Source organism: Canis aureus, chromosome 16, assembly GCF_053574225.1.
Source record: "Canis aureus isolate CA01 chromosome 16, VMU_Caureus_v.1.0, whole genome shotgun sequence".
Taxonomy (NCBI): Eukaryota; Metazoa; Chordata; class Mammalia; order Carnivora; family Canidae; genus Canis; species Canis aureus.
The window spans coordinates 18,332,102-18,342,490 of NC_135626.1; the positions used below are offsets into that span (position 1 = coordinate 18,332,102).

General features: G+C 42.5%; 1 protein-coding gene across 2 annotated transcripts in view; it reads left to right on the forward strand.

The window, feature by feature from the left end:
- The window catches only part of BLTP2 (bridge-like lipid transfer protein family member 2), a 30,085-nt gene that overhangs the window by 14,628 nt on the left and 5,068 nt on the right, over positions 1–10,389 (forward strand). For both annotated transcript variants that reach the window (XR_013354145.1, XM_077852017.1), the window contains exons 24-31: positions 1,049–1,343; positions 4,120–4,277; positions 4,556–4,762; positions 8,341–8,440; positions 8,833–9,015; positions 9,371–9,492; positions 9,981–10,136; positions 10,219–10,340. Coding sequence is in view for 1 of the 2 variants with exons in the window: in XM_077852017.1 (XP_077708143.1) it covers positions 1,049–1,343; positions 4,120–4,277; positions 4,556–4,762; positions 8,341–8,440; positions 8,833–9,015; positions 9,371–9,492; positions 9,981–10,136; positions 10,219–10,340 (1,343 nt within the window). In the remaining variant the exon portion in view is untranslated. The remainder of the gene's footprint in view (positions 1–1,048; positions 1,344–4,119; positions 4,278–4,555; positions 4,763–8,340; positions 8,441–8,832; positions 9,016–9,370; positions 9,493–9,980; positions 10,137–10,218; positions 10,341–10,389) is intronic.

Below are 10,389 nucleotides of genomic sequence, written 5' to 3' on the forward strand. Positions count from 1 at the left end.
AATAAATAAATCTTTAAAAAAAAAAAAAAAGAAAATTCCTTTTCTCCCTCACCTTCTAAACATAGTCTCTTGCCCTTCAGGAAACTGAGTAAAACTTATTTCCTAGCACCTTATTTGATGTCTTTTTTTCCCCCAATTAAGAAAAGATTTTATGTTGAAATTATCTTTCTTCTTCCTTCTTCCTCCTTCTTCTTCTTTCCTCCTCCTCCTCCTCCTCCTCCTCCTCTTCTTCTTCTTCTTCCTTCTTCTTCTCCTCCTCCTCCTCCTCCTCCTCCTCCTCCTTCTTCTTCTTCTTCTTCTTCTTCTTCTTCTTTTCTCTTTCTTTTTTTTTTTTTTTTTTTTTTTGATTAAGTAGGCTTCATGCCCAAGGTGGGGCTTGGACTCATGACTCCAAGATCAAGAGTCAAATGTTCAACCAACTGAGCCAGCTAGGTTACCCATATGTTGAAATTTTCTGAATCATGTAAAATACGGTGGATATAGTCTGAGTGTAATCTAATGCCCTTTTTTTTTAAGATTTTATTTATTTATTCATAAGAGAGAGAGAAAGAGAGAGAGAGAGACAGAGACGCAGGCAGAGGGAGCAGGCTTCATGCAGGGAGCCCAAGGTGGGACTTGATCCTGGGTCTCCAGGATCAATGCCCTTGGCTGAAGGCGGTGCTAAACCGCTGAGCCACCCAGGCTGCCCTCTAGTGCACATATTAAGACCACTTAGGTTTTTCTTTCTCCAGGGTCTTCTTGTCTCTCCCAGAACAGATTTCTTTCTTTTTCCTTTTTTTCTTTGGGGAAGTGGGGGCAGAGGGAGAGGGAGAGAGAGAATCTTTAGCAGGTTCCATGCCCAGTGCAGAACCCAACTTTGGGCTCAGTCCCCTTTGATATCATGACCTGAGCTAAAATCAAGAGCTGGATGCTTAACCAGCTGAACGACCCAGGTACCCCAAGAATAGATTTCTTATTCAACAAGGTGGTTTTCCTCCTCTACATTTATGGTCCAGGAACAATTGTGGGAATTTCCATGCTACCTCGTGGTTCTTTTCCTGTTTCTTAGGAGCTCTCTACTCGAGTTGGGGATCCTGCCTTTCATACACACCAGCTGCACTTGGTAGATTTACGGGCTTCCTGGACAACCACCAATCGGGACATTGCCTTTGGTTTATATGATGGCTATAAAAAGGCAGCAGTACTCAAACGTAATCTCTCTACTGAGGCCCTGAAGGGGTTAAAGATTGATCCCCAGATGCCAGCTAAAAAGCCAAAGCAGAGTGTTCTGACCAGTGCCCCAACCCCGCCTCCTGTCAGCACTCCCAGCTTTAGCGGACAGCCTGATAAGGGGTCATCAGGAGGTAAGCTGGGGAAGATGAGATTTCATCGGGTTAGTTGTAGGATATGTACATGGGATTGGACAGGAATTGGGAAGGACTATCACAGATGGTTTCATCTAGGTATAGAAATGAAAGCTATTGTTTTTCCATATTAAACCACCTCACTCTTTTTTTTTTTTTAAAGATTTTACTTATTAGAGACAGTGCATGAGTGGAGAGGTGGGGCAGAGGGAGAGGGAAAAGCAGACTCCTCGATGAGCAGGGAGCCCTATGTGGGCTTGATCCCAGAACCCTGGAGCCAAAGGCTGACACTTAACTGACTGAGCCACCCAGGCATTAGCTCATTCATGATTAGCTCATTCATTCACTCACCACTTATTCATTCATAGATTCATTTACCTTATTGAGGGTTTATAATATATCAGACATAAACCTAGACATTAGGGATATAAAATGAGGGGAAGCTCAGAAACTAGTAGGTAGACACGTAAATTATTATTTCATTATGAAAACGTTTTATAAGAATGTTCAAGAAGAAAGTATTTACTTATTTATTTATTTTTATTTATTTACTTGAGAGAGGGTGCACAAGCAGGAGGAACAGCAGGCAGAAGCAGAGGGAGACAGAGACTCCCCCACCAAGCAGGGAGCCCAATGCAGGGCTTGATCCCAGGACCCCGAGATCATGATCTTAGCCAAAGATAGATGCCCAACAGACTGAGTCACCCAGGCACCCCAAGAAGAAAGTAGTTAAATCAGCATAGGTAAATCTAGAAAGGTCTTCCCAGAAAAGATAATTGAGATAGGTATTAAAAGATGAATAAGAGTTCAACAAATAAGGAGAAAGGAGAGGGCATTTTAGGGAGAAGGAATAATAAGTACAGAGGAACGCAGGTTATGGTGATTTTGAGAAAAGGTGAAAAGTGGTGTGTGTCACAAGTGAGAAATGAAAGCATAAGGAGTAAGGAGGGAGTTCTTGACTGGATTAAAAGAGGGAATGCAATCAGGGACAGGTTTATTGATGAAGTAGCATTTAAGCTGGACTTTGAAGGCTTAGTGTGATACGGTTTGAATACGTGGAAGTGGGAAGGAAGGACATTCAAGGCAGAGGGAGTATCCTGAATAGGAGTGAAGTTAGTAAAGGCCAGTATGTTCAAAGAAGAGCAGTCTTATTTCAGTTGGCATAAAGAGTAGCTGAGGTGAGGAGTGAGGGAAGATCCTGGAAAGGAAAGCTGCATGTAGACTATCAAAACTCATAAAAGGCTAAGGAGTTTTTGTCCTTACTCAGTAGATAGTGGTGAACTAACTAAAGGTTTTTGAATAGGGATGTGTCATCATTAGACTTGACTTTTAGGAAGGTAAGTCTGGCAGTGCTGTGGAGGAGGACTGGAGGGGAAGAAACTGGAGGTAGAGGTATAAGAGGTATAAGGTAACTATAATAGTGTCCCAACAACATATAATGGAGGCTTGAACTTGGTAGAGGCAGTGGGAATGGAAATGAGGGGATGGATTGAAATGTTATTGCGTGTATGAAATTTGACAACTAGTTGGAAGGAGTTAAAACAGTGAAAGCAGTAACGACTGAGGCTTTAAGCCTAGGACTGGCATGATGGTAACATTAATATCAGAAATAGGAGAGCCAGAGGCTAGACAAGTTTGGGGAGGTATAGGGTTGTTGAGTTCAGATTTGGACATGTTGAGTGTGTGGCACAAGCAGCACATCTAGGTAATGTCTAACAGCTGGAGATGAGGACCTAAAAGCTTAGTCCTAGAGATGAAGACTTTGGGAGTTTCAGCATAGAGCTAAGAGTTAACGCCAAGGAGATAATAATAGTTGCTTACTGTGTGGCAGATACTCTGCAAAATACTTCTATGTGTTGTTGCAGTAAACTCCCTCAACAACCTTGTGAGACAGTTACTGTTACTTTAGGTAGACAGGTAGACAAGGAAACTGAGACAGGCTAAAGCAAGCTGCCAAAGGTCACAATCAAGTAACTGGCAGAGATAGGTTCTTAAATGTAAGTGGACTAGTCTGATTCTGGAGGCTGCTGTTAACCATAATACACTGTTAGTCTCATTAGAAGAAAGAGGAAGAGAAGGAACATGTCCAGGATAGACCTTAGGAGATACTTATTTCTAAGACCTGGGAGAAAAGGATTTAGAGGCATAATCAGAGGAAACAGTAGAGCCATGAAAACATTGAGGCACTGATGGTAAGGGAGTGGTTTCTTTTTTTTTTTATTTTTTTTTTATTTTATTTATGATAGTCACAGAGAGAGAGAGGTAGAGACACAGGCAGAGGGAGAAGCAGGCTCCATGCACCGGGAGCCCAATGTGGGATTCGATCCCGGGTCTCCAGGATCGCGCCCTGGGCCAAAGGCAGGCGCCAAACTGCTGCGCCACCCAGGGATCCCAAGGGAGTGGTTTCTTGTGAAAAGGAGTGATCAACAAACAACATTTAAGATGATATGAAATGAAAAACGTAAGGAACAAAATGAAATGAAAAAAAAGATTCTAGAATAATTTAGAGCTTGATATACCTAAGAGAAAAAAATCCTGCCACTTACATAGCATTTCTAAGTTTTTCTTGGTAATCTATTACTTTTGTTAAATTGAGGGGAAAATGAATTGATAACTTTTATTTTGTCCTCAGGGATCAAGGGGTGGAGTGAGTAGGTTGGAGTTGCAGGTTGCAGAATATGTTCTAGACATACTGAAGGAAGATCAGTTTGGCCCTAGATGTGTTCCCTATCCCTTTGAGATTATGACTTTTCCCCACTTCCTATTTCTCTGCCAGGTGCCTACATGTTGCAGAAGCTGATTGAAGAGACGGATAGGTTTGTAGTGTTCACAGAAGAGGAGTCAGGTGTGAGTGACCAGTTGTGTGGCATTGCTGCCTGCCAGACGGATGACATATATAACCGAAACTGCCTTATTGAGCTGGTTAACTGCCAGGTAACTTCTCTTTACCAGCACACCCCAGCACTGGGCTAGATCATAATGATATGTGTTCACCTTCTCCCACCACCAAATAAGAATGGGCAGACAGAGCTCCAAAAAATTATTCCTTCCAGCAAGTGTCCAGGATAATCACTTTCATATCTAAAACCATAGTGTTCACTCTGTAAGCCAGAATTAGGCCCATCTATAGTTATTGTTACAACCTTTTCACTAACTCTCTTATCTTCTCTGGTGGCCCTTGTGCTGTGATTCTGCTTCTGCCTACGGCGTAGATGGTTCTTCGTGGAGCAGAGACAGAAGGCTGTGTCATTGTATCAGCTGCCAAAGCTCAGCTGCTGCAGTGCCAACACCATCCAGCCTGGTATGGTGACACATTGAAGCAAAAGACATCTTGGACTTGCCTACTGGATGGCATGCAGTACTTTGCCACCACTGAAAGCAGCCCCACTGAGCAGGATGGCCGACAGCTGTGGTTAGAGGTTAGTCAGCGGGGTTGGGAAGGCCCGTTATATTCCCAGCTTTCCATATTTGGCTCCTTCCAGCAGACTACTTGAAAGATTTCTGATAGTACCTGTTGCTACCAGCTTAGCAGAATAATGAAGCTGGTAACACCTTGAATGTAGGAATTCTAGGTAGTCTCTGATCTGTGGTCTGTGAGCACAGAGTGCTTTTTTTTTTTTTTTTAATCTCTTTCTATTCTTTTTCATTGCAAAGGGAACTCTCATTTCCCAGCACTAGAATAAAATGGGCCCCTGCTAATAAATCATATTAATCAATGGGCAGACAATAAAACAGGCAGTAAGTCTGAGGACTTTAGATAAATTCTCTTTCTATCCTTTCTCTGATTTCTCTTATGAAGATGGTTGATTGGTTGTTTCAGCAAAGCAGTAAGGTTGAATAGAAAAATTGCTTGTCTAGGAGTCAGGTTATGTGAGTTCTAATGCTATTATGTAGCCATAAGCCTTTGAGTGAATTACCATTATTTGTAAAATTGAGTTAATACTTCCCTCTCACAGGATTGATGAAAGGATCAGTGAGAGAGTGCTTTGAAAAATATAAAGCTTGGGGATCCCTGGGTGGCTCAGTGGTTTAGCGCCTGCCTTTGGCCCAGGGCACGATCCTGGAGTCCTGGGATCGAGTCCCACGTCGGGCTTCCGGCATGGAGCCCGCTTCTCCCTCTGCCTGTGTCTCTGCCTCTCTCTTTCTCTCTATGTCTATCATGAATAAATAAATAAAATCTTTAAAAAGAAAAATATAAAGCTTCATTTAGAAGGAAAATAATCATTCCATTTTTAAAAAGTTATGTCGGGAGGTCTCACTGTGTGTCAAGATAATGTTTTGTTAGATGGTGAAATTATGAGCAGTTGGCAGGGACTAGACTAGATTTTCTTTCTTTTCAGCTTAGTAAAACTGAATTTGCATTATAATTTCTAGGATATAATATCAGAATTATTGGAAGATCTGATAGTTTTTTTTTTTTTTAATTTTTTATTTATTTATGATAGTCACAGAGAGAGAGAGAGGGAGAGAGGCAGAGACACAGGCAGAGGGAGAAGCAGGCTCCATGCACCAGGAGCCTGATGTGGGACTCGATCCCGGGTCTCCAGGATCACGCCCTGGGCCAAAGGCAGGCGCCAAACCGCTGCGCCACCCAGGGATCCCGAGATCTGATAGTTTATAAAATGTATCTAGCAAATAATTCTGCATTGTTACTACTTGCACGGGTGTGAAGTGTCCACATTGTGCTGGGCCTGGTACACCCAAATGAGTTACTGATCCAGCTACATCTGTTAAACACCAATATGATAACTTCATTTGCCACTATACTCAATGAGGAAAAAGCTAATCCTACTCTTCCCTCTTCCTTGCCTGGTGTTTCTTAACTCTAACAACCTTAAGGCTCAATCCAAGCAACCTCAGGTGTAATTACATACAAGGTAATCATTTAATCAGATGTTAAGCCAAGTAAGGGTCAGGTTATTGGTAATATGAGAGGTCATATTACAGCTGTGGTTCAAGCAAGCCCTATTCTTTATCAGTAGACTCAGGAGGTAGGCATAGAAGATATTAACTATTCAGGCAGAGGTAGGCAGGATGAGCTATGTAAGATCTGACTAGCATTTTCTGGGCCTCTGCTTCTTTTAGCCATGCCTTCTTTTGCATGTGAACCTCTTTTCTCCCCCCTCAGGTTGTGATACTAGCATTAGAGTAGAATGTCTTTGGATTAGGTGGGAGGGACTTTTTGTTGTGTGTGTTTTTTTTTTTTTTTTTATTTGAGAGAGAGGGAGTGTGCACATGTGTGGGTGCAGGGGTAAGGGTAAGGGGAGAGGAAGAGAGAATCTCGAGCTGACTCCACACTGAGTGTAGAACCCAATGTGGGGCGCAATCCCAAGACCCTGAAATCATGACCTGAGCTGAAACCATGAGTTGACTTAATCAAATGAGCCACCCAGGCGCCCTGATATTAGCCACTTTGGTGTGAAGTGGTTTTGATTTGCATTACCCTGATGATGAGTGATGTTGAGCATCTTTTCAAGTGTCTGTTAGCTCTCTTTATGTCTTTTTTTGAAAAATGTCTACTCAGGTCCTCTGCCCATTTTTAAACTGGATTAGTTTTTTTTTGGTGTTGAGTTGTAGGAGTTCCTCATGTATTATTTGCAAATATCTTCTCCCATTCAGTAGGTGGCCTTTGCATCTTGCTTATGGTTTCCTTCACTGAGTTGGGAGGGGACTTTGATCTTGCCTTTTCTATATGAATTTTTTTGTGACTTGGCAGATTTACTTTTGGCCTTCCAAACATATTACTCATTCTATTATTCATTTTGACTTCAGCTTGGCAGAGTCAAAATAATTCATTTCCTTTACCCCATGGCAACAATATCAGAGTGGTTGTCTGAAGACAGAAAACAGCAAGAACACAAACACATAAATATCAAAGTGGGTGGGAAAGTCATTGTTTTCAATGAAATTTTTTGTGTTTGACAGGATTTGATTTTTTCCCTAATTTTTAAAATTGTAAATACATGTAGTATATTTTATACATATATAAGTACGTATATGGTAAAACATATGAAATTTACATATACATAGAAATATATTTATTTATTTATTTATTTTAAATATATTTATATAGTAAAATATAACATTTACTGTTTTAACTTTTTTTTTTTTTTTTAAACTGGCTTTATTTTTTTTTTATTTATTTATGATAGTCACAGAGAGAGAGAGAAAGAGGCAGAGACACAGGCAGAGGGAGAAGCAGGCTCCATGCACCGGGAGCCCGATGTGGGATTCGATCCCGAGTCTCCAGGATCGCGCCCTGGGCCAAAGGCAGGCGCCAAACCGCTGCGCCACCCAGGGATCCCAACTTTTTTTTTTTTAAAGATTTTATTTATTCATGAGAGACACAAAGAGAGAGAAGCAGAGGCATAGGCAGAAGGAGAAGCAGGCTCCATGCAGGGAGCCTGATGTGGGACTTGATCCTGGGATGCCAGGATCACACCCTGGGCCAAAGGCAGGTGCTCCTCTGCTGAGCCATGCAGGCGTCCCTGTTTTAACCATTTTTAAGTGTAAAGTTCATTAGTATTCAGTACATTCATAATGTTGTTCAACCATCAGTACCATCCATCTCCATGACTTTTAAGATTTTATTTATTTATTCATGAGAAACACACACAGAGAGAAGCAGAGACAGAGGCAGAGGGAGAAGCAGGCTCCATGCAGGGAGCCCGATGTGGGACTTGGTCCCAGGTCTCCAGGATCAGGCCCTGGGCTGAAGGTGGCACTAAACTGCTGAGCCACCTAGGCTGCCAGGATTTGATTTTAATCTAGCTTCCCTTTCTTGCCTCAGGCCTGCAGGTCTGGTAAAATGTGCATGTAACTCATTTGGCTTTGAAGAATTTGGGTGGTTTAGGTCAAGAGAGAGTCATGTATGTCTTCTACCCTGGGAGACCCTTCAAGCTATTCCAGGCAGTAGAAATTTGGATGGTAAATATAACTACTTGCATCTATGACCCAGTTGGCCAGGAGTTAAAGGTACCTGTATCTCTGTCTTCAGGTAAAGAATATTGAGGAGCACCGGCAGCGTAGTCTGGATTCTGTGCAGGAGCTGATGGAGAGCGGGCAGGCAGTGGGAGGCATGGTTACCACGACCACAGGTCAGTTCTCCCTTATTCCCCATCACGTGTATCTTTTTTTTTTTTTAATTTTTATTTATTTATGATAGTCACACAGAGAGAGAGAGAGAGGCAGAGACATAGGCAGAGGGAGAAGCAGGCTCCATGCACCGGGAGCCCGACGTGGGATTCGATCCTGGGTCTCCAGGATTGCGCCCTGGGCCAAAGGTCGGCGCTAAACCGCTGCGCCACCCAGGGATCCCTCACGTGTATCTTCTTATGTGCTCTTAAGATTACCATATGCTGGAGTAGGACCATTTTGTGTTAGGCTAGGTTGAAAGCAAGTGTTTGGAGTTCTCTAGACATCACACGGAGCTGAAGGCTATTACAATACTGCTATTGAGAATGTCTTTCTCTTTCCCACCTCTTCCCAGATTGGAACCAGCCAGCTGAGGCGCAACAAGCCCAGCAAGTCCAGCGGATCATTTCACGCTGTAGCTGCCGAATGTACTATATTAGTTACAGCCATGACATTGATCCTGAACTAGCAACTCAGATTAAGCCACCTGAGGTCCATGAGAACCAGGAAAAGGAAGATCTCCTAAAGAAACACGAAGGTATTTAGGGCTTGAAAGGCTTTTAGAAGGGAACTAGGGAACTCGTGTTATTTCCTTAGTGGTTTTGAGTTAGTAGTGTTATTAAAAGTCCCACTGTGGACTGGGCATTAACATTTTCACTTTGCTCTACATTATGTAAGTTTTGCCATAAGACAATAAACTGTACTCTTGGAGGGAAACTGGGGTAAATTGGTATTGTTTGATTCTAAAATAAGCAAACATATTTGCTACCCATAAGGATCTCTCACTGATCCATTTCTATGGCGTTAACTAACAGGAGTGGTTCCAAATATGGGTTAGAAGGTGGGGTAGATAGAAACTTGAGTTTCTTACTTAGCTGCTAACAATTACATAGGGGCTGTGGATACCTTCACCCTTATTCATCATGAGCTGGAAATCTCTACCAACCCGGCTCAGTATGCTATGATCCTGGACATTGTCAACAACCTGCTGCTTCACGTAGAACCCAAGCGGAAGGTGAGCAATGTGCCCCTGTAGAATGCCAGTTAGCCATAGGAACCCATTGACCTTGTGCTTTATTTGGCGTCCAGTAAGAAAAGCCATGCTTCAAATTGAAAAAAGGACCTTGGGGTTGGTACATCCTGTTAGTCAACAGCAGCCATTGAAATTTCACTTATCTAGGAAAGGTCTGAGTGTTCCGAAGACTATAGAGCTTGTTTACTTTTTTTTTTTTTTTTGGTTAGTTCTCTACTCAGTCACTTCAATATCTCTAAGAACAGTAACTAGTTCCCACTATCACCTCCATCCCTACCCTGTGGGACTGGCTTACTGTGAAATTTTTACTACTTCTGCATTGGCCTACCCCTTACACTTGTTACTAATGGTGACAGATACAGGTAAGCTTTCCAGAAGAGATCCCTATTCCTTGTTTCTTTCTCTGTTTCACTTTACTGCAAGACTTGTCTATTAAAAAATCTTGTTCATCTCCTTTTCCATTCCTTCAGGAACACAGTGAGAAGAAGCAGCGGGTCAGGTTCCAGCTTGAGATATCTAGCAATCCTGAGGAACAACGTAGCAGCATATTACATTTGCAAGAGGCTGTGCGGCAGCATGTGGCCCAGATACGGCAGCTGGAAAAGCAGATATATTCTATCATGAAGGTAGTTATCAGGGCAGTCTGAGAGGGTGTTCTCCTAGGACAAGGGAGATCTCCTCTCAGTCTCTCCTGTCCTGGTTCCCTAGTCTTTGCAGGATGACAGCAAGAATGAGAACCTGCTTGACCTGAACCAAAAGCTCCAGTTGCAGCTAAACCAGGAGAAGGCTAGCCTACAGCTGGAAAGTGAAGAGCTTAATATTCTCATCAGGTGCCACAGCATTCTTTCTCTTTTTCCAGAACGCCAGCTAGGATTGATT